Raw genomic sequence first — 27,719 nt, 5'->3', positions numbered from 1 at the left:
TTTTTTCAGTGAATTTCAAAGGGTTTTTAATAGCAAATTTCTATAGCTATCAAATATAATATTTTTTATAATGAATCCTATATTGTTTATTTATGTAATAATTTTTTTTTATGTATATTGTTGATGGTTTTTTATTTTTTATTTTTATTTTTTTGCCCTGGAGCGCTCCCGGTGTGCGTACCGGTGAGCGCACCGGTAAGCGCAATCTTCCGGCGCGCCCCGGTGCGCGTACCGGTGAGCGTCGTCCCGTTTGCGCTATTGCCGTGAACGAAAACATCATCGTGATGTATCGCGTAGCCGCGTCCGCGTGATACGCACGGCGTAAGCGCACCCGGAAGCACTCGAGCGCATACGATCGCGCTACGTAAGCGCCCCGGGGCGCGTAGCATAAGTGCGTCAGGCCGCGTAGCGTAAGCGCGTCGGGTCATGTGACCTGAAAATAACACTTTTCATTGGTTCAAGACAGTTCTGGTTTCCAAATGATGAAAGCCCGGGTCATGTGACCTGAAAATAACACTTTTCATTGGTTCAGGACAGTTTTGTTTTCCAAATGATGAAAGCCCCCACCTTTTTTCCTCATTCTCACTTTTTACTTTGACTGAGGAAGACCTGTTTGCAGACCTATTTGTACCTATTTGTACTGAGAAATGGCTACAGTAGCAGCAGCAGCAGGAGCATCTCAACCACCACCACCACAAGGACCACCACAACACCACAGTGGTGGAGAAGAAGAAGAAGAGGAGGAGGAGGAGGAGGAGGAGGAGAGTCGGTACCTGCCTGAAGATATTACCACCTATAAGCCTGGGAGTTTTTTAAAATCCCAAGGGGCCTCAAGAAAGTAAATGCGCCAAAGGTTACTTGTCTGTGGCACTGTACTTCCCAGGGGGAACCCTGCCAAAAAGTATTCTTTTGGCAACAACACCATGATTCGCCAAATGCAACGCCGGCACCCAAACAACTATGCTGCGGCAGAGGTCAGAGAACTGACCAGAAACCCTCCCCAATCTTCTCCCAGCACCTCCCAAAGTAAGCAACCCACTCCATCGGGTCCAGAGACAAGTGAGATGGTCCCAAACATCCAAACCCAGTTTGGAGATTTCAAAATAGTTTGCAAATTTTGTGGAAGGACAATTTGCTATGGAGAGCAAAGTATTAAACTAACCGTGGTGGAGACAACCACAAGTGCAATACATACCTTAATTTTTTCCTGTTTTTTTTTGCTCCAGTTGAGCCGTTTACAATTCCCTGTTTTTTGTTTGTCCCCATAAAAATTACAAAAAACATATAAAATTGTTCATAAAAGCCAAAAAAAGTAAAAAATGTTCCAAAAAACAATAAAAAAATATAAAACAACAAAAAGAATAAAAAAACTGTTCTTTTTAGAACTACCTCCAATTAATAAAAAAATGCTATATTTTTAAAAAACTCTGTCATTCTTTTTTCCCCATGGTACGCTCCCCTGTGCGCCTACCGGACGCTCCCCTCGCGCAAATCGATGTGGACCTCCCCCACATCAAACCGAGGGGGTCAGGGGGGGTCTACCCTGCCCCCTTTTGGTCATTTCCCCCTTTGTTTTTGCCACCTCTTGTGTCTCGATCCTACCGAGACACAAGATGGCGGCCGCTCCGGACTGTTTGGAATGTTGACAGACACCCGAGAGCCAATCAGCTTTCCGCGCGCGAACTCGAGTAGTGCGCTGGTACTCGCCCCGGTGCGCGCTTATAGATATATATATTTTTTTGAACCTAAATTACTCAAAATCCACTGGAGCACATATCTTGAGACATAGCAAAGGCACATAGGGCTACCAGTCCCTACAATTTTGCCAAGTTTGGTGGAAATCCATTCAGCCGTTCGGGCTAAAAGTGAGTCCAACCGCCCTATGGAAATTAACATGGGGAAAACACGTTTTGAGACCCCCCTTTTATCTCGGCCCCCGCTTGACGAATCCCCCCCAAACTTTCAGGGAAGGAGCGGAGCGCAGCGAGGCAAATTTAAGGAAACTTACAGGCAGATTCCTCAACCGGCGCCAAAGTTATTCCCAATAGAATGTTGCGGATTTCCTATGGAAAACAATCCTAACTATAACTACCTACTGGCGACCGCCAGTAGGTAATATATATGTATGTATATATATATATATATATATATATATATATATATACAATTCATGTATTTAGTACCTACCAAGGTTAAGGAACTGTAATGTACAGAAGAAACACGAAATACATAGACACTCACTAAGAGACAATATTTCACCACGATGACATGGCGGACTCCGGAAATGTGTTGTGGGTCCGTCATTGCTTATGGCACGTCCGGTGATCAGTGGGGAGGTGCTTAAATGTAATTTAACAGGGGCAAGATACAATGTAATGCACACAAGGCATTGAAGAAGGCGTGATGCCGAAACCGGTCTGCCAGTAATTAAAGAAAATAGGAATCAGAAGTTGGAGAGTCCGTGGAGTGCGTTGGTGATCCCGAAGGGGAATTTGTGGAGTAATAATTGCGTGACTGCCTCTGTCACGACGGCGACACCCGCCCGAAAGTTGTTCGGCAAATTAAGGGGCATTTGGTGAAGATAGATATATATATATATATATATATATATATATATATATATACACACACATATATATTTCTGTTTGATTTTTGTTGTTGCTGATGTTTATTTTTGTTAGTATGAGGATTTGCATACATTTTTCTCTTTTATTTGCTTTAGTGATGGAAGTTAATATACTTCCAATATGGCCGACATATGAATAGCAGTTTAATACTATTTAAGGGTGTTAACTTGGAATTATTGTGTATTTTTGCTCATATCTTTTTAGGTGGTGTTAATCTGATTTGATCATGAGGTAAGATACACTCTAGTCTTGGAGCAGTATAGATCCGTATATTTTTCGAGTAGGTTGGAGCTGAGTATTCTTTCATTGAGTCAGAAATGTTCTTTTTGTTTTGATATTAGTTGCACTTTATTGACACTTTTCAATAGCTGGCTGTTTTTGTTTACACTAATACATTTGGTGTTTACAGCTTTTATTTCGTGATTGCACAACATTGGGTGCATATTTTATAGTGGCTCACATCACATCACTGTTGGATTTGGATAGGAGCAGACGATACTTTTTAAACTCAGGGTTGTTTTCCAAGGTTGTGTTTAAGTTTTTCTTCATTTTATTAGATTCATGGTGCAACATACCGTCCTGAAGGTGGTCTAGTGGACCTTTGTGGCCGTTCAGAGACCGAAACGTCGACACAATAACATCCTCTTTGTTATATATTAGGTGGTTTCATGAACAAAATAATTAATGCAAATGTTTAATTATTCACAATGTATGGCTCAAGTGATATACAATCCATACTAAGTGTTTAACAAAAGGGTGTTGTAACAGTACAATTAGTTTCACAACTGATGTAGTAGTGTAATTGTTGTCGTACATGAAAAAGTATGAATTTATTTTCATGGTTTTAAGAGTTTTTTGTACGACTATTGTGATTAAAGTCAAAGTGATATATATTTTTCTTGAAAATTACCCTGGTTAGTGAATAATTTGTTCAAATATGTGACAAAGATGAATATTGAATTGATTATGTGAATGAATCCTCAAGGACATTGTTTAATTGTTAATGATGATACCCAGTTCCTTGGGGAATATTGGGTTGCCCTATCTTGCTGTAAGTTGTAAGCGCAGATGTTGTCTGCAAGGGCTCTTGTGATACAAGTGGTTTGATTGTTTTTTATGGTTGTTCTGTATCTGTCTGCACAGTTATAATTAATTTTTGGGTGTACATTTGTTCATTTATAATTTTCAATGTCAGAACAGTAAACACACATATACGGATGAATATTTTGCGAAAATAGCTAGTGGACCATCACTACTAGGACCTCAATCAAGTAAAACAAATATTAATACACAATAAGATTCAATACGTAACAACTTAGAAAGGCTATGTAAGAAATTAATAAGAACTGAATTGCATGCCAAATTTCTTACTGATTGTCTGAATAGCAACATTATCCCGGTAGGGTTAGAAGTGCATATTATGCCTGTTATTTTTGTTGATGAGGAATTTAAGACAGGTTTCAGCTTTGTTTCAAATAAATTTTCACGTAGCTGGATGGTCCTCCGCTTCGAAACTGCTTTAAGACACATTGAGAAACTTAAAAAATTGAGATTGCAGATCTAGAAAAACAACTATTCGAAGATTCTGCAGTTACAGATGCTAGAGAGTTCCTAAAGAATTTAGAAACCACAATAGCGGAGTTCCAAAGGACAAATATTCTTTAAAAAACTGAAAAGTTGCAGAAGGATATCAAAAACTATGGTAGGGAATGCACTTATCCTTATCTGAAGAAAGATTTCTTTCAACAAAATTCTTATCAAAATACTGGGATTTGTAAACACACAAATTTTTCAGATTTAGCATCGACAAGTTCTGACGAGAAGAATAGTGGAGGAAGTGCTTCAAATTATAGATTTGATCGAGGACAGAATCCTTCTTTTTTACAGAATGGCCAGCCACCACAGAGAGCTCGGGCTCGGAACACAAGGAGAGGCTGGTTCAGGAACCGGTACACTCAGGGATGTCGCCATACCAGACACAACTTCTATGAATGGTGAATCCATCCATGACTGTAAATAACTTAATAATGACCAACCAGAACGAGACAGTAAATAATCAGACTATGGAGAAGGTTCCTATTTTTAAACTGTCTGCACATGAATTGAGTTCGAAGGAAATTGAGTTATTAAGTAATGGGTTATCATTTGTCCCTACGAGCAGGAATGCTCTAGTTACTACCCAAATAGAACTGTATACATTTTTCAGAGTGTTGAGGTTAAAATACTTTTTCAGCAAAATGCCTCTGACGGCAAAATGAGACTACTGGTCTATGTTGTCACTCTACATTCTTTCCTGCAACTAATCTTATGCCTAAGGAACCTTATCACTTTTGAAAATGTCATCTTGACTGTGGTGGAACAAATGTTTCAAGAAATGAAATATGTAAAATATAACTTTTCAAAGGAACAATATCACACTTTGAGAGCCCTTGCCAGCTGGAATGATATTGTTGTCAAACCTGCTGACAAGGGTGGGAGTATCATCATACAGTATAGGACAAACTATGACTTGAAAGCATTCAGACAACTACAGAATCCATTACACTATATAAGATTACCTAAAGATCTTACTGATAATATCAGGAAAGAAATTGCTAACCTCACCACTCAAGGACGCAATGGTCTTTGATTGGGCCAAAAGGAATTTAAATATTTAAACAAAAAGATTTTTCCATTCCAGCGTTTTATACGCTACCGAAAATAAATAAGGATAGTACTAATCCTCCAGGCAGGCCCATAATTGCAGGTTGCCAACCGATCTTACAGCCTTTGGCAGAGTACACTGACTTTTTTATAAAACCGCTTGTTCCCTTAACACGATCATACACACGGGACAGTTCTGATGTTATAATACAATTGGAATGCTACCATATGATATACAAACAGATATTCTAGTGACTATGGATATAGAAAGCTTATATACGAGCATTCCTCAGGGAAAAGCTCTTCAGGTCATTAGTGATGTCTTAGACATGAGAACTCGTCCACATGTAGTCCCTACTGATTTTATCCTAGAGTGTGCTAAGGTTGCCCTTGAACAGAACTATTTTGTTTTTAATGGAGAGTTCTATGACCAAGTGAAAGGCGTGGCAATGGGTGCAATTTTTGCACCAGATATAGCCAATTTGTTTGTTTGCAGCATTTGAAGAGAGAGTAATTTACAACAACCCATTTTTTTCACATATTAAAAAATATCTGAGATACATCGATGAAGTATGTTTGATATGGTGTGGCTCATTGAGCACAAGAATTCCAAGCTTGGCTCAATGAACAGGATACTAATCTCTGATTTACAATTGAATGACAAACATTCGATCAGTTTCCTTGATCTAAAAATTTGGAATGATGATGGTCAACTTGCAGTGAGTTTTTATACAAAACCCACAGCGAGAAATACACTTCTTAAATATACGAGTCACCACCCATGTAATTTGCATGATAATCTTCCCTTCGGACAGTTTTTAAGGTTAAAGCGCAATAGTACTAGAAGGGAAGAATATTTTAGAGAAGCAGAAATTTAGCAAACTAAACTTATCATGAGAAACTACCCTTCTCGATTGGTAAAGCGCTCAAAGAAACGGGCCTGGTACTATGATCGCCAGGTCTTATTACAAGTAAAAGATCGTAAGGATAAGGAAAATAATTCTGTTACTTGTGTGACAACATTTGGATCAGAATCTAATACAGTTCATAAAATTGTGTTAAATTAGCATCTTATACAAAAAATTCATTCACACTTACAACAACCTCGCTTTGCATTTAAAAGGGCACAAAATTTAAGAGACAACTTGGTGAGAGCATGTAATGAACCTACCCCCATAACGTTACAAAATATGTGGGGTTTAACCCCAGTTGTGGGTCCTTACCCGTGTGGTCATTGTGCAGCAGGTGCTACTACGTCAGTGGTAAAATCATATACCCTGAATGAGAAAGAATGGATTCTGTGACATCACTCGAATTGTCTGTCTAAAAATGTAATTTATTGTATTAAATGTCCATGCTCTTTATTCTATATTGGAAAAACCACACAAGAAGTGAAAAAAGAATTATGCAGCATCAATCGCGAATAAGATGCAAAATTACATCGGCCCCATTGGTTGAGCACTATTTAAATAAATCACTTACTCCTACTGATATGAAATGGTTTGTTCTTGAGATTGTTAGGAGCTCAAAAAGACACCGTAATGTTGATCGTCTGCTCACACTCAAGGAGAACAGGTTGATTTGGTCAGCCAAGACGGTTGAAAAAGGATTGAACTCTCTTATAGAATAATTAAACAACAGGGGGTGGTGATGGACAGAGTTTCTGAATTAAGCAGAATACTCTCACCCAGTCAAGAGATCAGGGCTTAATCCAACACTGTTTTTTAGCTCACTGCACCATCCCAGCTCAGAACCTGGCTATATGCAAATTAGTCTGTCCCTGGCCCAGTGTATCATGGGAACAGGGCAAACCAAACTACCAAGCCAATTCTTTCACTGGGAAGGAAACAAGCTACCGGGGACCGGTTTCTGGCATTTCAGCCGTCTTCGGCCCGGCTTGCTTGAATCCTGATGGTGCAATGAGCTAGGGACTCACGTCTGAGTATACCCTTCCACGCTTATGGTGGACAAAATAATTAAACAACAGGGGGTGGTGATGGACAGAGTTTCTGAATTAAGCAGAATACTCTCACCCAGTCAAGAGATCAGGGCTTAATCCAACACCGCTTTTTAGCTCACTGCACCATCCCAGCTCAGAACCTGGCTATATGCAAATTAGTCTGTCCCTGGCCCAGTGTATCATGGGAACAGGGCAAACCAAACTACCAAGCCAATTCTTTCACTGGGAAGGAAACAAGCTACCGGGGACCGGTTTCTGGCATTTCAGCCGTCTTCGGCCCGGCTTGCTTGAATCCTGATGGTGCAATGAGCTAGGGACTCACGTCTGAGTATACCCTTCCACGCTTATGGTGGACAAAAATGATTCAGAAAAGGGGGTGGTGATGAACAGAGTGTCTGAATTAAGCAGACCACTCTTAACCAGTCCAAAGATCAGGGCTTGATCCATCACCGTTTTTTTAGCTCACTGCACCATCCCAGCTCAGAACTTGGCTATATGCAAATTAGTCTGACCCTGGCCCAGTGCATCATGGGAACAGGGCAGACCAAACTACCAAGCCAATTCTTATACTGGGAAGGAAACAAGCTACCGGGGACCGGTTTCTGGCATTTCAGCCGTCTTCGGCCCGGCTTGCTTGAATCCTGATGGTGCAATGAGCTAGGGACTCACATCTGAGTATACCCTTCCACGCTTATGGTGGACAAAAATGATTCAGAAAAGGGGGTGGTGATGAGCTGGGATGGTGCAGTGAGATAAATAACGGTGATGGATCAAGCCCTGATCTTTGGACTGGGTAAGAGTGGTCTGCTTAATTCAGACACTCTGTTCATCACCACCCCCTTTTCTGAATCGTTTTTGGCCACTATAGGTGTGGCAGGGTATACTCAGACATGAGTCCCTTTCTCACTGCATCATCAGGATTCAAGCAAGCCGGGCCGAAGACGGCTGAAATGCCAGAAACCGGTCCCCGGTAGCTTGTCTCCTTTCTGGTGAAGAACTGGGTAAGAGAGGTCTGCTTAATTCAGACACTCTGTTCATCACCACCCCCTTTTCTGATGCAAATGAGTCTGTCCCTGGCCCAGTGTATCATGGGAACAGGGCAAACCAAACTACCAAGCCAATTCTTTCACTGGGAAGGAAACAAGCTACCGGGGACCGGTTTCTGGCATTTCAGCCGTCTTCGGCCCGGCTTGCTTGAATCCTGATGGTGCAATGAGCTAGGGACTCACGTCTGAGTATACCCTTCCACGCTTATGGTGGACAAAATAATTAAACAGGGGGTGGTGATGGACAGAGTTTCTGAATTAAGCAGAATACTCTCACCCAGTTAAGAGATCAGGGCTTAATCCAACACCGTTTTTTAGCTCACTGCACCATCCCAGCTCAGAACCTGGCTATATGCAAATTAGTCTGTCCCTGGCCCAGTGTATCATGGGAACAGGGCAAACCAAACTACCAAGCCAATTCTTTCACTGGGAAGGAAACAAGCTACCGGGGACCGGTTTCTGGCATTTCAGCCGTCTTCGGCCCGGCTTGCTTGAATCCTGATGGTGCAATGAGCTAGGGACTCACGTCTGAGTATACCCTTCCACGCTTATGGTGGACAAAATAATTAAACAACAGGGGGTGGTGATGGACAGAGTTTCTGAATTAAGCAGAATACTCTCACCCAGTCAAGAGATCAGGGCTTTATCCAACAACGTTTTTTAGCTCACTGCACCATCCCAGCTCAGAACCTGGCTATATGCAAATTAGTCTGTCCCTGGCCCAGTGTATCATGGGAACAGGGCAAACCAAACTACCAAGCCAATTCTTTCACTGAGAAGGAAACAAGCTTCCGGGGACCGGTTTCTGGCATTTCAGCCGTCGTCGGCCCGGCTTGCTTGAATCCTGATGGTGCAATGAGCAAGGGACTCACATCTGAGTATACCCTTCCACGCTTATGGTGGACAAAATGATAATGGGAGAGGACATTCTAACCCTCAGCCCATAGTTGAATTCTCTGCAGCAGCACCCTGCCACCTACTTTTTGGATAGCATCAATCAAGCTGATAGGTCGGTAGTTGGCAGGGTCCTCCCTAGCTCCCTTTTTAGGTCGAGCTGGAGTAAGCATCCGTAGGATGCTCCAGTCCAGCTCGACAACTATAGTGATCGACTTCGGGGGAAGGACGGACAAGAGGGTGCCACGCGCTTTTCCGCTGGATTTGACCTCGTGCACGCGCACGTCGGCTCCGTCCACATTCACATCAATTCCCGCGCCGTGCACATCCCCTACTTTCACTTTCCGTCCACCACCAGTCATCGGCTCTTTTTACACACGCACGCATGCATACATTCACACACACAGGCACACACGCGCACAAACACACACACACAGGCACACTCGCGCACACACACACTTTTCTTCTAACAGCCTGCAAGCTCTCACTTACCGGCTCGGTGTGCAGGTTCCTGGGCCGTCTTTTGGCACGCCGCAGGGGTCTCCTCACCACTCGGGAGCCCCGTGTTGCCTCTGTTGCCATGCAGTCTGCCCTCGCTCTTTCGCCCGGTCTCTCTGAAGCGCCCCGGGACTTCAGCGTGGAGCCTGCATGTTTCGGACGTCCTCCCTTTACCACTCCCGGGCTTGCGTTCCTTAAATTGTTTGAAGTGCGTGCAGGCACCACGCCTGGGTTTGTTTTCTTTGCTGCAGCCTGATTATGCGGTAGAATCAGATTCCCCCTCTCTGGAGAGATGTGGCAGTTCGTGAGTGCATAGCCAAGCAGTGCCCAGGCTCTTGCCTAGGACTGATGGCATATTATTTCCCACATTACATTCTTCCTGCCCGATAAACCACACCCTGCCCAGGGCAGGCTCAGCCTCCTCTAACAGGCCCCTCCCCCTCTGTTATCCTGTCTGAGTTCCCACTTCCACCCCCTGCCTTGGTCTTGACGTCAGCGGGAATTTTGTTTTACACGAAGCCGCACCTTCTCGAAGAACAACTTTAAAAAATAATGGCACTTCGGCCACCATACTGTACTTGTGAGCCCCAGGAGCAGCAACTGTAAACAAAGACACTTCCAGCTAGCTCCCGATTCCTGTGCCAAAACTTGGCTGCTTCTCTCCTTCAATCGCATATGAAAACGCTATGATATCTTCTTTCACATCCAGCAGCAGAAACAATTTTAGCACTTTGTGTTTTGTTTCTTTAAACAACTGTCATGGCCCGGACAATTACAGAAAACGTAACTTTCGTTTCATGCCAAATGTTTAGTAAAACTAATCCGAAAGCATTTTGTAGCTGATCATTTGACCTTGTGAGTCGGTGTCTGAGGACAGGCAGTTCCCAGGCTTCTTTCAGCACTTCCTGCCCCCAGTCATCGGCGGTGGTGGCATGGTTAAGCTGACCCCCATGGTCCTTTTCTTAAGAAAAGGGGCGGCCCAGGAATGAGGTGCGCGGTTTGCCAGCACTTCTCTAGGGATGTCACTCCTGGAGCCCCAATACATTACAACTCCCATGTTCTGCAGCGAGTACGGTGCTAGGACTCCCTTTACTGCTGTTGGTGCTCCAGGTAAAAGAATAACTGAGCAGGCGCACAGCACGGAATAAAATAGAGTAGCCAGTGCTGCCGAGCTAATTTTTAAAATTAGGGAATGCCACATTTCTTAATTAGATGGGGGTATCCCTGTAGGGTCACTTATAGAAAATCACTGTACACTTTTTGTTTTTTTCTAGCCCTGCACAACTCACTCTTGTTTTTTTTTCTCGCTGGTGGGCTGCACGCAAAATTGCTCTCTGCAGGTGCTTATCGCCGGGTTGGATTGCACTGTGGCAAGGTCCAGCCAATCAACAGAGCAGACTGCCGCGGGGATCCCTACCCCTCCCGTTTCTTTGTAATTCCTTCAAAAGTCTTATGCGGATACCGCAATAGTTTCACAAGCTATTCTGCTAATTGCTATGCTGCCTTTTGGCGAGGTTCGCGCTATGCAAATACCATAAACACATGCATATAAACATTTGTTTTTTACTGAATAACTGATGGCATATTAAGAGGGAGTCATTCCATGACAATACTTGGCTCGCACAGAGGCAGGATGGGGGTTACTTCTTTACATGCGTGCATGACGACGACTGTCCCGTCATCAGTCTTGTTGCTCTAGGAAATGTGTTAGGACAGGTTCCGACTGTTTGCATCTTGTGCCCTGTGCTAGCCAAGCTCACTCCCCCCACACACAAACACCTCCCCCACACACTCCACCCACACAAACAACTCCACACACACACCCCCCCCACACACACAATCACCCACACACACAATCACCCACACACACAATCACCCACACACACCCCCACACACACACCACCCCCACACACAAATCCCCCCACACACACACCCACACAACCCCCCACACACAACCCAACACACACAACCCCCCACACAACCCTCCCAAACACAAAACCCCTCCCACACACCCCCACACTCCCACACACACATCCCCACACACAAACTCCACACACAAACTCCACACAAACACAACCCCACACAGACACAACCACACACACAGACAATCCCCCCACACAGACAATCCCCCCACACACAGACACTACACACAACCCCCCACACAACCCTCCCAAACACAAAACCCCTCCCACACACCCCCACACCCCCACACACACATCCCCACACACAAACTCCACACAAACACAACCCCACACAGACACAACCACACACACAGACAATCCCCCCACACAGACAATCCCCCCACACACAGACACTCCCCCCACACACAGACACTCCCCCCACACACACAAACACTGCCCCCACACACACAACCCCCCACACACACAACCCCGCACACGCACAACCCCACACACACACAATCCCACCCCCCCACACCCACAATCCCACCCCCCCACACCGACACCCCCCCCACACCGAGACACCCCACACACACACTCACACACACAAACATACCACACACACACATACCACACACACAACCCCACACACACACATACCACACACACACATACCACACACACACACATATACCACACACACAACCCCACACACACAAGCCCCCACACACACACAACCCCCCCACACAACCCCACACACACACACAACCCCCCCCACACAACCCCACACACACCACAGCATCAATCTGTGCAACCATTCAACAAGTGGTTCAAATATGTTCTCTCAATGTTTCAAGCTTTATTACAAATGTCACAAAAAGATGTTAATATTTCACTTCTGTTCTTGGATTTTCGTCACAATAAAATACACTGAACATAATCTTCACAAAAATTATTTACAAAAGTTTAAGCTATTGCCATTAAAATTACAATAACTTTTATTAATTAATAATTATTTTAAAAAGTAAAAGCCATTGTTATTTGTAATATCAATACATCTAAGTCACGTCAATACAACACATATTGCATTACAAATGCTATAGGCGTCACATTTACGAAAATTATAACTATTGGCAATGTAAATGACAAAGCTATTAATTTCACTATTTTCAAAACCAACACATAAATAAAAAATGTGTTATTTACAATACCAATAGCTCAAACTTTCCTAATGCGAGACCTATTGCATTGCAAATGCTTGTTGTAGATTGGCACCACCTCAGCACCTTTCCACGATTTGATACTCAGACGTGAGTCCCAGGCTCTCCGCACCACTGGAGTCAAGCTATCCAGGCTGAATGAAGGCTGATAGCCAGAAACCGGTCCTTGGATGCTTGATTCCGGTCTGGGAAAGACATGGCTTGGTAGTTCGGACTGGACTGTTTCCATGAGGCACAAGGTCAGAGCTGATTTGCATATAGCCAGTGTCTAACCCAGGGTGGTGTGGAGTGCAAAAAAACGATGGATTTAGGCCCAGATCCTTGTACTGGGGTGAATGTATGACATTGTTCTACATTCTGTCCATCAACTGTGTTTTTTTCTCTTATAGAATGGCATGTTTTGGCAACATTGTAGTCACCTCCATTCTTTTATGAGATTATTATGATATTTGCGAGTAGGTTATGCTGAGGTTTTCATGTTCATTAACCACTCTATGGATTAGTGCTCAACATATGAGGATTCTATTATTGTGTATATGTATATATATATTGACTTATAGCCATGTGATCACTACCTTCCTTTTGTATTTGCATTTACATCTTTTTAGAACTTTGACAGAACAGTACAAGGAAGAAAGTCTAGACATATCTTCTTGCCAACTAGTCGAATCGCTCTGCAGGACTGCAGAATTATGATTGACTTGGATAAGACTGATGGAACTAACCGTATGAAAGTGACTTGAACCATATGGACACAAGCTCTATACGTTGTGCTGAAAGAATCCATTTGTAAAGCCCCTCCTTTTTTTGGAAATATATGTATTGAAATGTATAATGGATAGTTGACAATTCTGCAGAAAGCTTCACTGTATATATAAATTTTTTGATGCAATATTTTTAGCATTCACTCATTTTTTTGTATAGCACTTAGCACTTTTTGATATAGGAATTGGAGTGAGCTCTTCATGACAACTGGGATCAGTTGTCAAATGTATGTATTTGAGCTTATATAGCGCACAGCTACCCACAGTTCAGTTGTCAAATGTATGTATTTGAGCTTATATAGCGCACAGCTACCCGCAGTGGGTTTCCCGGCGCTTGCTTAGGGAACGCGTCCTGGTATTCCCCTGTGAGATAACCCCGGCAGGGTATCCACAAGGTGAAAGCCAGGCATCCCGCCGCGAGGGGCCGTTGTGGAGACTAAGCAAGCTATTGCCCAGAGTCGCAGAGTGTGAACCCGTGAGTCGAGAAGGCACCGGAGCGAGAATTATCGAGTCCGTGGAATTTTTAGCCCAAGACCCGCTGAGGCGGGGAATTGAACCCTGGTCCAGGGCCGATCTCAGCTTCCGGGTCTGCCGCCTCTAACCCCTGAGCCACACTTCTCCAATAGCCAACATGAATGAATCTAGTAAATATTTGCACATTGATGTATGAAAACTGATATTTTTGCACAGATGGCTTATTTGCACATATGCGACTGCATTTAGGCAGGAAGTTTGCACAAGGGGTAGTACCAAGCAGATAATAACATGGTAAAATATGGAAGGAGAGTAGTCAAGTTTACAGAATGGCATATTTTTGCACATGTATTCTTAGCATTTATGCTGTAAGAAATTACAATTAATTGTGATATATGTACATTTATTTAACAAATAGTGGAATAGATTCTTATATGGATATATATATTTTTCTATATGGTTTTTTAAATTTTTTAATTAAATTTATACTTTATTACACCTTCGATGTAAGCACACAGCACTCATCGCCTACAACCCGGAGGCCGGCGGCAACAATAGATAGCACCTAGGTCAATGGTCAGTAGTCGCATACACAGCCGTAATGCCAGCATCCCGGGGGCCTGGCGGCGTACACATATGAAAGAAAGAAAAAGAGGACCGTTCTGTGGAAATAGCTTATGACTGACATCAAAAATAAAGTAGTTAATACTGGTGCCGACACCCATGACCATAGTTCGGTGTGCAAAAAAATAATGGTTAATTCGTGTGTGCTAAACAAAGTCTCGAAATCATAGTAGCAAAATATCCTGAGAGAGGGAGGAAAAAGGGTGCAATAAACCCACATCTAAACAAACCCCCACCCTACAAACAAGCCAGCCTACCCGTACCCGTGTCCACCCACCCACCTGCACCAACTACTGATTCTATAGATGAACTTAGCACCCATGGCGAAGGACCCGAGGGCCCAATGGTGTGATGCAGAATTCAAAAGGGACCACTAAGGCCACCCTCCCAGCACAACCGTCCCGGGGACTCACGCACTTAACTTCTCAACTGACACCCGGATGGGACCAGACAACCACCTCCGAGAAGGGGACAGTCAACCATGCATCATGTCAGCCTCCGCCGCCTCCACCCCGCCCTCCTGCAGCTCATCCAACTCCTCCCCTTCGGGGTCTGATTCACCGCCCCCCTTAGCGCACTGGTATTCCCTATATAACCCCCAGAAATTCCTAGGGCGACTCTTTGGGGGAAGCAGTTCATTATACACCTCAGATTGTGTACAGCAATACAGCAAATCCGTCTCCCAGCGCCTTTTAGTAGGAACCGGCCCCCTCATCCAGCACAACGCAACCAGGCGCTTGGCCGTCAGCAGGGCCATATCAGCCAAGCGCCGCACCGCCACTGGCAACGGCTTGGAAAAACCCAGCAGCGCCAGAGCCGGGCACGGCAGAACCTCCGTACCCAGCATAGAACTAAGTTCCGAGAATACCTCCCGCCAAAACTTATGGATACTAGGGCAAGTCCAGGATATATGCAAGAAATCAGCTGTGGGAAAATGGCATCGCTCACACTCCGCCGACTCCCGCAAACCGTATCTATGTAATCTGTCCGGTGTGTAGTAGACCCGCTGTAAATATTTAAAATGTATCAGACGATGTCTACTATTAAGTGAAATCTTCCTAGTGTTCGTACAGCAGTATTGCCACATCTCATCCGAAATCGTCAACTGAAGATCACACTGCCAGGCCAATCTGGCCTTGGAGAGAGGGTACTGCCCGTGCCGGTCCCCCAGTTTCTTAAGAGTAGTTACCAATTTACAGGACGAGGGGTTCTGAATAACGTACGTGAGCTCCGGCACTTCCTGCGGCTCTGCCAATTCCGGGCCCAGCAACCCCTGCAACGCCCTACGGACCCGGTGGTATTGGAAGCTGTGTAACAGCGTCGTTCCAGAATGGGATTGGAGGACTTGTTGCGACGTCTTCACTGTGCCGTTCAAAAAGAAGTCCCCCATCTTTTCTATGCCCAAGTCCCGTAACGCCTTCAAGACACCCTTCTCTGTCAGCGGGGCCAACCACACCGCTCATTCCACTCTCAGAAGGGGAGAGTACAACAGCTCGCTCTCACGGGAGCGGACTAGCTCATGCCAAGCGTGGTTTGTGGCGGCAATTGAGTCCAAATTACCAACCCTGCGATCGACATGACAGCATATTGTGGCCGGAAGCGGGGTGGGGTCCGCAAAGAGGCGCTCCAGCTTCACATGCGGGATGCCAGGGTCCCCATGGATCCAGGTGTGGAGATGAGCCCCCTGTGCTATCCTGTAGTACCTTTCTAGATCAGGAGCTCCCAGACCCCCGCGTTCATAGGGAAGCATTAGAGTTTGCCATCGAACCCTCGGCTGTTTGCCCCCCCACGCAAGTCTGATAAGCGTCTGCGTAAGCTGACGAAAAAAGGCCTTTGAGAGTACGACAGGTATGTTAGCAAAGAGAAAGAGGAACCTGGGGAGCACCACCATCTTCATAATTGCTATCCTGCCCATTAGGGACAGCGGGAGCCTGCACCACACATCTACGTCATCCACTAGCTTAGAGTACGCAACCCCATAGTTCTCGCGTATCAGGATCTCGGGATCGGTGTGAATACGGATCCCTAAATAACGTATAGAGTCCGTGGTCCATTGCAACGGGTATTCCGAGTCAAATGGGAGGGTCACTGGAGTCAGAGGCAACGCCACAGACTTGTTCCAATTGACCCGAAGGCCCGAAAGGGCTCCGAACCTCACCACCTCCTGCAAGACAGCCGACAGATTCACCTCCGGCTCTCGGACATACAACAGAGTGTCGTCAGCATATGTCGATATGCCAATCTGATAAGAAGGGAAGTTGATCCCCTCGAACCCGTGGTATTCCCTAATAGGGCAGGCCAGGGGTTCCGCCACCAGAGCATACAGAAGTGGGGAGAGGGGGCAGCCCTGCCGAGTGCCCCTACTGATCTCAATCGGGGCAGTGACCGAGTTCCCTATCTTTAGCCGCGCAGTCGGCTTGTAGTACAGGGCCCCTAGCATCTGAAGGAAGGGTTCGCCGAGCCCATACTTACGCAGAACCCTGAGCATAAACGGCCACTCCACTGAGTCAAAGGCCTTTTCCATATCCAGGAAAATAGCCACAGCCTTGTTCTCTTGCCGGACATGTTGGATGGTGCCTAGCACCGTACGAATATTATAAGTCAAGTTCCGGGCGGGGACAAACCCTGCCTGTTCCGGGGCAACCAATTCTGGGACAAGTAGAGCCAACCGTGCCGCCAAAACCTTTGCATATAATTTGGCGTCTACGTTAATCAGTGAGAGCGGCCTATATGAGCCACACTCGTTGGGGGGTTTTCCCGGCTTCGGGATGGTGATGAGAAGCGCCTCCCTCATAGACTTCGACATGCTACCCTGTTGACAAATGTCGTCAAAAAGGAGCATCAAGTAGGGTACCAATTTGTCTTGAAAAGCCTTATAGAAAGCCACCGTAAGGCCGTCCGACCCTGGAGCGCAACCTGACCTCATCCCCTCCAGCGCCTCCGTGATCTCCTCTTTCTGGATTGGCGCCATCAGAAATTCTCGTTGCCAATCAGCTAAAAAGGGCATCTGGATGTAACTCAGATAGTCGTCTATTTCCTCCTCCAGGTGGCCTGATCTCGACGTATACAATGCGGTGTAATAAGTATGGAATTCCGCCAGTATATCCTGTTCCCCAGTCACCACATCACCACTAGCTGTTAATAACTCCTCGATCACCAGGGGCAGCCTGCTATTACGCATCAGTTTAGCAAGCAGGGAGCCAGGGCGGTCCCGTTCCCCATACGTGCGTGCCGTGGCGTACTTTCCCATATGTCGTATCTCCCTATCCGCCTCATCATGGAATTCCGATAGCAGGGGCTTAAGCCTTTCAGTTATGTTCGCATCTCCTGCACCCCCCGCTTGACGTTCCAGATCAGACAACTGAGTTTCCAGATATTTCAACCGCTGCCTGATAGCCTTAAGCACCCCTGAGTGTTTGGCCATCGTCATCCCCCGTATGTACACTTTGAATGCATCCCAAAGCACCTGGACACTATCCACCGACCCCACATTAGTCGAAAAGTACATATCTATATCCTCAGCCAATTCCCCTCTGAAGGCCTCATCCAGAAGTGAATACGGGGGGAACCTCCAGGTGAACGGGGGTATCCTTCTAGCCGGGGCCTCTAGTATCAAAAGCAGTGGCGAGTGGTCAGACAACGTGCGGGGCAGCACAGCACATCCCTTCACGGAGTTAAGGAGGGAGCGGGAGACAAACCAATAATCAATCCTCGTGTGTACATTATGATAGGCTGAGTAGTGAGTGAATCCACCCTTCCCCGGGTGCCTATGACGCCACACATCCAGCAGATCGAGTTTCACTAGCTCCGCATGCATAAGTAATGCCGAGGCCGCCGGGGTCCTGGGAGCGCCAGCCGACCTATCCAACTCCGGGTTCAACACAAAATTAAAGTCTCCCCCCCAAAGCAACCTGGAGCCCTCATACTGTCTACAGAGGTCCGCCAGCGACGTGTAAAAAGCGGGTGTGTCGTAATTGGGGCCATACACATTCATAACCAACAAATCGTGGCCTTTCCCCACACAGCGGGCAACAGCATACTGACCCTCCGGGTCCACAACAACCTTCTGCAGTGTCAACTGAGATTTGGGATTAGCCCACGTAAGCACACCTCTTGCATGTGTAGTGAACCCTGCAGCAACACAAGCACTCCCCAGACCCCTGGTCTGTAACATAGGACTAGTCAGAGGCAGGTGGGTTTCTTGGAGCAAGGCGAGATCAACCCGGTGCCGCTGCAAATAAGCTATTACCTTCCTAAGTTTACGGAAATCATTCAGCCCCCTCACATTCCAAGACAGCAGTCTGAGAGAGTTGGGGCCACTCTCCTGCCCTAGAGACTCAGCGTCCACCATTGTAGGACAGGAACAAATCAGGGTAGCACAGGTGGCACAGTAGACACAATCCAGTAGCAGGCCTTACAAAACCCTCCCCCCAACAGACCCCGAAAGACCTACATAACATGGTCAACAAGAGAAGAACAGAGCAACCACCTACCCACCCACAGCCGACCAACCCCAACCCGGTCAGACAGGTCCCACCACCACCCACCATCCTCCCACCCCAATGAAAAACACTACTAACCCACGGGCCCTCAGGAGAGCCAAAGGCCGAAAGCGCAGGGGCAGAGGTCCCCAGCTGGACAACAGTACAATTAGGTCAAGGACCTCAGACCTCGGCGGCTCCACCACCCCGCCCCCCAGTACCATTCAGCACCCTCACCAGCCAAAAAAAACACACAGTCAACTAACAAGTCTCCCACGCGCGGGAGAGCCTTCCCCAAAGCTACTAGCTAACAGTAAAACGTGTTGACACCACAACCCTATTGCAGTCCACTAATAGCAAGAGTACACCCCACATTGTCTATTAAGTAGGTTCACAGCACCTGTAGCAGAGATAAACACTTGGAAGGGGCCCAGCCGACCCGGAGAATAATCCACAGATTAGATTAACCCTGACCGTCCATGGAAGCGGCCTCCTCCGCGTCCTCACGTTGGCCCCTCGGGCTGTTGCGTTGTTCCTTGGCCCACTCCTTCAGAGATTTTTTCAGGTCCGCCGGGTCAGTGAAAAAGTGCGAGTGTCCCTGTTTGTTGATTCGGAGTCTCGCCGGGTACAACATGGCGTAGTCAAGCCCTAGGTCTCTCATCTGTTTCTTATACGGGGCGAAGCGCTTCCTCTCCTCCTGCACTCTCGCCGTGAAGTCCGGATAGAGGGAGATGTTCATGCCCTCGAATTGCAGGTTTCCTTTCTCCCTCGCCAGCCGGAGCGCCAAGTCTCGGTCCCTATAGTTCAAAAGTTTCGCAATGATCGGCTGCGGCGGGAGTCCTGGCTGCGGTTTCGGCCCCAGAGTGCGATGAGCCCTCTCGACGATGAACATAGGGGAGAAGACCTCCTCCCCCAGCAGTGTCTGAAGCAGTTTCTCCACGAACAACTCCATTTTGCCAGTGTTGGTAGATTCCGCCACCCCAGTAATGCGGACGTTGGAGCGCCGCGAGCGTGCCTCCAAGTCCTCCGTCTTGTCCTGAATGACTTGGAGTAGGCGTCCGAACTGCTTGCGGTCTTTATCCTATTCCGTTTGGTCTTCCTCTGCTTCCGTTAACCGCCGTTCCGCCATATCCAGCCGCTCAGCATGTTTATCCACCCTCTCAGACATTCGGTCCATCCTGAAGGACAGAGCGTCAATTTTTGTGCCAATCGCCGCCATGCTGTCCTGTAAGCCCTTTTCCATGGCGCCCAACATTTCACGAATGTCCGCACACAGTGAACTGTCGGTTGCTGTAGGCCGCGGCGAGGCATCCGGGGCCGGCCCCTCAGCACCTTTTGCTTTCCGCTGATCAAACGACAGTTTGGGTTGATTCTTATCGCCTTTCCCCATAGCGTTCCTAGTAGACATTCAGCAAGGCGCTCAACCGCCAGCAAAATGTCGCCAGCGAGAGTTAGTGGGGCGAAGAGGGGACACTGGGGGAGCTAGCTCCGAAGGGCGAGGCGTTGCGCAGCAAGAAATGCAGCCAAGATGGCGGCCAAACGCCCCGCAGCACGAGTAGGCCTAGGAGCCAGAGAGGCACGCCACCAAGCACTCTCTCAGAACCAGGCCACACCAATGTCAGGCAGTTGGGCCCCCACACTCCAGCACACTTCCAATCCGCAGCTCCGCAGTGGTCCTTGAGACGTGCAAGGCGCAGGCAACGGCCGATGAAACTCTCCCCAAGGTGACGGTGGCCCGCCGGTGGCTTCCTTCAGCGTCCAATTGTACCTCAAAGCATCAGCACTCTTTCACCCATCAAGTGCACAAACGAGGGCCAGTCCACCACTGCCGCTCCCGGGAACACGGCGTGATAACACACAGCAGGAACAGTTGTGCAGACACCAAATAGGCAGACCGACACCACTCTAGCTCCACTGGCCGCACGTAGCGTGACGCAGCTCGGGCAGCTCCTCAGGATAGACCGCGGACTACGGCCTGGTCCGCCACTGCGCCCTCCTCCAAACAGCGAAGCGAAACCACATCGGATTTCGACCGGGGAAAGGCCCCCCACCAGGCCGGGGCGTAGATGGAGAGTCCACCGCAGTTTCCAAGGCTGGCTAGGTGCCGAAAGGATAGTTTTGTCGAATATTAAAGGGGCTCAGGCGAGGAGCTCAGCGCTCACACGTCTTTCATGGACGCCGGCAAGCTCCGCCCCCTTCTATATGGTTTTTTAACATGTGTATATAGTAAATAGTTTCAAATTTATTTTAATTATTTACAATGCAATGATATATGCCATGTTAATTTATTCGTGTGAATTTGCACAATATCAGTCCATGTTTACCGCAAGAGCATTTATGCTGTGATAGTACGTGAAAGCTCTGATGATAAATTTAGAAAGAAATACAACAGAATGTGTTTTAGAACTAACAAAGTAGCCGCTCACCCTGTTCTTTACTAGTATGTCTTCACTCTCTATTAATCACGTGGTGTGCATAGTAAAGAGAAGAAAAAAAAAAGAGTATTTAAAGGTCCTCTGTACCACCGAACCGTTATGTGATCAAGGCTAGTGCCTACCCGAAACGCGTCATGCCAGAGAGAAACAGAAAGGGATAATAAATTAACCTTGTGTACTGGATAAGCTGTGTGGTGGTCCTTGTGTCCTGCGTGCCGTGCTTGGAAAAGCAGGAAGGAGTGAAATGTATATATATATGTGTGTATGTATATGTATATGTATATGTATATGTGTATATATATATATATATATATATATATATATATATATATATATATATATATATTTTGTTATTGCTGACGTTTTATGTTCGTCAGTATGAGGATTTGCATACATTTTTCTCTTGTATTTACTTTAGTGACGGAAGTTAATATACTTCCAATATGGCCGACACGCGATTTGCCATTACGTTCTAGTTGAAAGGGTAACATTTACAGACTAACTGACACATGACTTGACGCTACGTGCGTTTTAGGTTATAGGTCAGCTTGCGGGGAACTTCCACACTCGGAGTGTTTGTCGAGCCACGAGCAGATTGATTCCGGCCGTATGAGTAAGTACTGGCGTCTTGTTGATTTAAAGTTTTTTGATATTCTGACATGTTTCAGATTCATTTTTTGAGCTGTTTTTTTAGCAGTTTTTCTGAGCGGTTGTTTTGATCTCTTATTTTGCAGGATAGAATCCTATGAGAACTTTGCCTTAGTGAGGGCATAACTTTATTGTTTTGCATCCCGCTGAATAGCAGTTTAACATTTTTTAAGGGTGTTAACTTGCCATTATTGTGTATTTTCGCTCATTTATTTTTAGATGGTGTTAATCTGATTTGATCATGAGGTAAGTTAAACTCTAGCTTTGGGTCTTGGAGCAGTATAGCTCCGTATATTTTTAGAGTAGGTTGTAGCGGAGTATTCTTCTGTATAACAAAATTCTAACCTGGACAGAAGAAAACATTTTTTTAGAACCATGCCAGTTAGGCTTCCGGAGCAAGGTGCGAACAGCCGAACAATGCCTTAACTTTAATTTGGTTATTGGGAAATTTACCATCGCACGGAGGTCACCGGTTTACATGGCATTCATGGACTTGTCCACAGCTTTTGACCTTGTTAATAGGGCTACGCTGTGGACAATTCTTCTGGCAGGTGGGCTGGATGAGCCGCTGGTACACTTTTTAGCGTATCTTCACAAAGATCTCCAGGCTCTGGTGAGGATTGGCATGGGAGGAGAGGTCTCGGGTTCTATTGAAGTAGGAAGGGGGGGTAAGACAGGGTTGTGTCTTGGCACCCCTTCTCTTCATTATTTATAATAATGTGCTGAACAGCTTTCTGAAAACTGCCACCCAAGATGTTCCCAAAATCAACGGGGACTCCATCCCTGTGCCCTGTGCTCTTATACGCAGATGATGCGATTCTTATAGGCCACACTCCAAACTCTCTGCGCATCTTAGTACAAAACTTTAACAAGTATATGGATGGTTTAGATCTACGTGTTAATTTAAAAAATATGTTTTTAATGTGTAGTGGTCCAGAGAAGCGAGAGATAGGGTCAATCACAGTGGATAGTCAAGAATTGGCATGCACGTGTTCTTTTTGTCTATTTGGGGTTGGTCTTTGCTGCGAACGGCTCCTGGAATGAGCATTTAAGCCATTCCAGGAGCAAGTTCTCAAAGGCCACCAATTCAATTTTGAGTCTCCCCCGCCCTAAGAATACTGGATCGATTTTAGCAATTCAGAAATATTACAAGTTACAGTGCATCCCTGTGGCTGTGTATGGGGCTGAGATTTGGGGTACAGTCAACAGCTCATGCATCCAACAGGAAGAAAACAGGTTTTGCAGGAAACTGTTGGGTATCTCAATCTCGACACCCCAATACATATGCCACAGGGAACTTAATCTTAATTTTATATCTGATTTTATTCGTGCTCAACCAGCACTTTGTTGGCTCTCCGTATGGAAGAATGAGGCGACTGCCCTCACAAGAGAGCTCATCAGTGACTGCTTAAAGTGTGATAAAGGGATGGAAATCCCTTGGTTGAGTGGAGTGCAAAAAAGTTTGCGCAGTTTTAATAGGGAACATATCTTCTTAGATCCTAGTACTGCCGAAGCTGTCCCTAAAAAGGAACTGAGAGATGCCCTCTACTCCTTATACAATAAAGAGAGGAATGACTTTGAATCTGCGAAATCATCTGTTCGCAACTATATGTCCATTGAACAGTATTGTCACCCTCTACATTTATATCTCACCTTACCCATGAGCCGCTGGGATAGGAGCTTATTATGTCGCCTAAGAGCTGGAACTATCAGATTTGCACTTTGCTTCCCTCTTGGCTACCACCCCAACCTTAATCAAACACCATGTCATTGTGATGGGAGGAGTGGCCAAACGATTATACACTTTTTATTTTTTTGTAAGTTTTATACCAAATATTCAAAGTGGCTATTAACCCGTTATTTTAAAAAAAGATGGCCTATTAGTTTGGATGAGGCCAATCTGTGCATAGCAACCTTGGACGATCCAGACTTGATTTTTCGCACATGCACTTTTCTCAGAATAGCCATTAGAACGCGTAAGTCCATGTTGGATCCCTGAGCCTCTTGATATAACCTGTAAATGTTTTAATGGTTTTAGTCATATTCGATCCCAATGAAATTACTTTTATAGACAGATTCAATTTTAATGATTGTGTAATATCGCTGTATACATTTTTATATTATCATGTGTTCTTAAATTCTTACCTTTTACCTGCAATGCACCCTGCCTATAGGGCTAGCTTGGGCCTAGTAAAAGGGGGGTCACAGGCGTGGCAACCACTTCGCATGCCACGTCACAGCGGCAGTAAACTGTGCACACAGGCCCTGCAATGTCAGAGGCCTGGGACAGGTTTGAAAGGCTACTTTGGTGTGTGGCGCAACCAGTGCTGCAAGCCCACCAGTAGCATTTAATTTACTGGCCCCAGGTATATGAGATGCCACATTACTGGGGACTGACTGGTAAATTAAATATGCCTAACAGGTGTAGACCAATTTTACCATGTTTACCACAGAGAGCACAAGCACTTTACACTGGCCAGTAGTGCTAAAGTGCCCAGAGTCCTAAAACCACCAAAACCAGGTCAGAAAAAAGACTAGGACGAAGGCAAAAAGTTCAGGGATGACACTGCAAAAAGGGCCAAGTCCAACAATAACTGAGATCTCTCAGAATATGTGGGTGGTTATTTTTATCTCAGAGTGGTTTTGGAAGGATTGCAGCCTATCAGGGGACTTGTGGTGATTAGGATCTCCAGCACAGAAGTTTGACTGTGACCAGGATCTCCCTCAGGAAGGCGTGGGCCTTACTTTAAAAATATCTATGGAATCTTTGGAGTGAAAGAAAGCTGTCAAAGGGATTGGTGGTGACTGATGGAATTCTTTAATGGGAGTAATATCTCTCAATATTTCACTGAGGTTTTGTCGTGATTGATATTACACTCAGGGAGATTTGACTGTAGTTGTGACTTCTGAAGTTGTCTGGTGGTTGTTTATTTATCAGGGTTGTATATCGGAAACATGCATGCTTTTTACCACACATTCCTTTACAATGCATGCAATGCAACAAACAAGTTGTTACCACATGTTCCTTTACCACACAAGTTGTTACAACGACTTGCCTTAGGGAAGCGCTGGACTTTGAAATTGTATAATTTACTATTCCAACTCCAGTCTGTGCAACAGGTGTTGGACTAAAAATCCAACAGCAGTCCAAAACGTGTTCTCTAAAGCAAGTCGATGTAATGACTTTTGTGGTAAAGAAACGCGTGTTAAAGGCGTGTTCGTTATAGTGCCCACGTTGTAAAGGCACTGTGTGGTTCCGGTTGCATGGTGAAGGCTGTTTTCCATTTAGCAGAGCTATTTTCCAGTTATTGATGTCTTTCAGAGTGCTTCTGTGTTGATAGAATCTCCATTAGGCAGTGAATTATATATAAACACGTACTCTGATGGAGTAGGAGCAGTAGAAGAATAGTATCAGACTACCAACCCTATTTGGATCAGGCAATCTGATTACGTTTTTTCTGTATGTCACCGCCAGGTAAAACCTAGTGGTTGCAAACAGGAACAAATAATGACCCCCACACTCTGGGAGAAAACTCCCAGGGTGTGGGAGACATCGTTTTTGTTTTTCTGAAGCAAACTCCTACTTTTGGAGTTTGTTGCTGAAAAACAAAAAAGTTTGGTGCACAGCTGTCAGAAAAATGGCAGACGCACACCAAACTTTTTGGGCCTTCAAAGCCTCCATCCTATGAAGGCACAGAGATCACCACAGAATCAGCTGTAATCTCTAGAAATGGGGGACGGTAATCTGGCCAGGGTGTCGCACGCCAGTCAAATCTTAAAGAAGGCCCGGGTCTTTCTTCAGTGACGTGTGTAGTCGTTTTCACTTTACTTATGATTTCGAGTGAACTGTCAATTTCGGGAGGGTCTGGAGTCAACTGTTACTCTTTCAGGGGAATGTGGGAAGATATCAGTGAGTTTGTGAGAGTCCAGAGACTCCCTGGTGTTCTGGAAGACTTGATGGACTCTTTGGGCTGAGGACATAATTGTCTACGATCTAACCACCTTCTTCTCTTCTCTTTAATCCCAGTTCCTGTGTTTAAAGAATATTCGTACTTTCCTTTCCACCTGCTGCGACAAGTTTAGTCTGAGGAAGAATGAACTCTTCGAAGCCTTCGACCTCTTTGATGTTCGCGACTTCGGAAAGGTGGGTCTAATCATTTCAATTTCACCTACAACATCCACCTTACAAAATATTTTTTTCTTATTCAATATGGGTACGTGTCCTAGAATTAAAAGGTGTGGATAATGTTTTACTAATCATGCACTTAAAGTATTTTTCGGAATACAGGAATTTGTGGTTGCAGCCTGTCATTACTGCATTAATTTATTAGTTTCGCTTGAAATGCTCGCTACCTAAAATTGGAACTTCCACTTTTTTTCTTATGCATATTTTACTTATACAGTGGCTTGCACTGGCTCTGGGATGGCCTGGGTGATATTTTATAAATTCAGAAGGTAGAATATTTTTCTTTGAACAGTATTTGCTTATGTCGTTTTATGGTTTGATGTGTATGATATTTTTCTAATCTTCCGTTTGAAGTCTTAGTATCAAAACAGTCATTTGTCAGGCAGGCAAAATAAGAGAGCTGTTCCTGGATAGAAGGTTTTTAGGTCGAAGCCTGCATTGCAGGGCATGCCCTGCTGCAGGCAAAGAGATATTGTGAGCAGAGGATTTCAGTATGGCGTGAAGCCATGCCCCTTTTTTTCCATTGGCAGACCTCTGGAAACGGAGGCCACCATTGGGAAAAGCTCCTGTTTAGCAGATTTGTCTGCTCTGGATCCCGCCTCTCGAGGACTCCATGACCTGCCTTACGGTAGCACGACAATATTTTTAGAAATATTGCCTTGGCAACCATGAGGCAGGTCAGGGAGTCCTGGAGGGGCGGGATTCAGTATCCTGTTTTCGCCCCTTTTTTTATTTTGTGTGCCTGTGCTTTTTGTCATTGTTGCATTGCAGTGGATGGACCATCCTTGTTATCGGTTATTCTCTTGTACTTTTTACACTTCCTGCCGGGGACAACAACCATAGAGCATTCAGCAGCACCGTATGCACTAGATTTGGGTGGTATGGTAGCACCTGCCCTTCCTGTCTTGCAATGAGCGACCCGGGAGTGGGTGCAGGGGTCTGAGTGTTGTAACTGCGTCACCGCCTCGTCCGCCTAGTTTTGCGTTTGTGCCGTCATTTCAGCCCCTCACTCGTGGTTGCACTGCGAGGGACAGGCTGTTGGCGATGCATGAATCACAAGGGCCGATCTGGGGCTGCCAGAGCCGAGAGACGAGATAAGGAGAGAAACTGGGTCATGGAAGGGGTGGAGGTGTGAAGACTGAGGGAGGGGCCGGGAGGGGGGGTGGGGGGGCTGATTAAAAGAATTTAAGGGGGAAGAAGAGTGCAGATCACACCTGGAGCAGCAAGAGACACCAGGCAAGGGGAGAAGAGAAGCATGGAGGAGGGGAGAAGAGAAGCATGGAAGTGTGAGGCCTGAGGGAGGGGCGGGGGGCTGATGAAA

General features: G+C 45.9%; 1 protein-coding gene across 2 annotated transcripts in view; it reads left to right on the top strand.

Annotated features, from left to right (window-relative positions):
* Positions 1-27,719, top strand: part of VAV1 (vav guanine nucleotide exchange factor 1) — a 606,828-nt gene that overhangs the window by 103,197 nt on the left and 475,912 nt on the right. For both annotated transcript variants that reach the window (XM_086963789.1, XM_086963790.1), the window contains exon 2: positions 26,240-26,356. In XM_086963789.1, the coding sequence (XP_086819915.1) occupies positions 26,240-26,356 (117 nt within the window). The remainder of the gene's footprint in view (positions 1-26,239; positions 26,357-27,719) is intronic.

Source organism: Lissotriton vulgaris, chromosome 1_1 (genome assembly GCF_964263255.1).
Source record: "Lissotriton vulgaris chromosome 1_1, aLisVul1.2, whole genome shotgun sequence".
NCBI classification, from domain to species: Eukaryota; Metazoa; Chordata; class Amphibia; order Caudata; family Salamandridae; genus Lissotriton; species Lissotriton vulgaris.
Note: the sequence above shows the minus strand (reverse complement) of the source record. Positions and strands in the feature narration are given on the sequence as shown.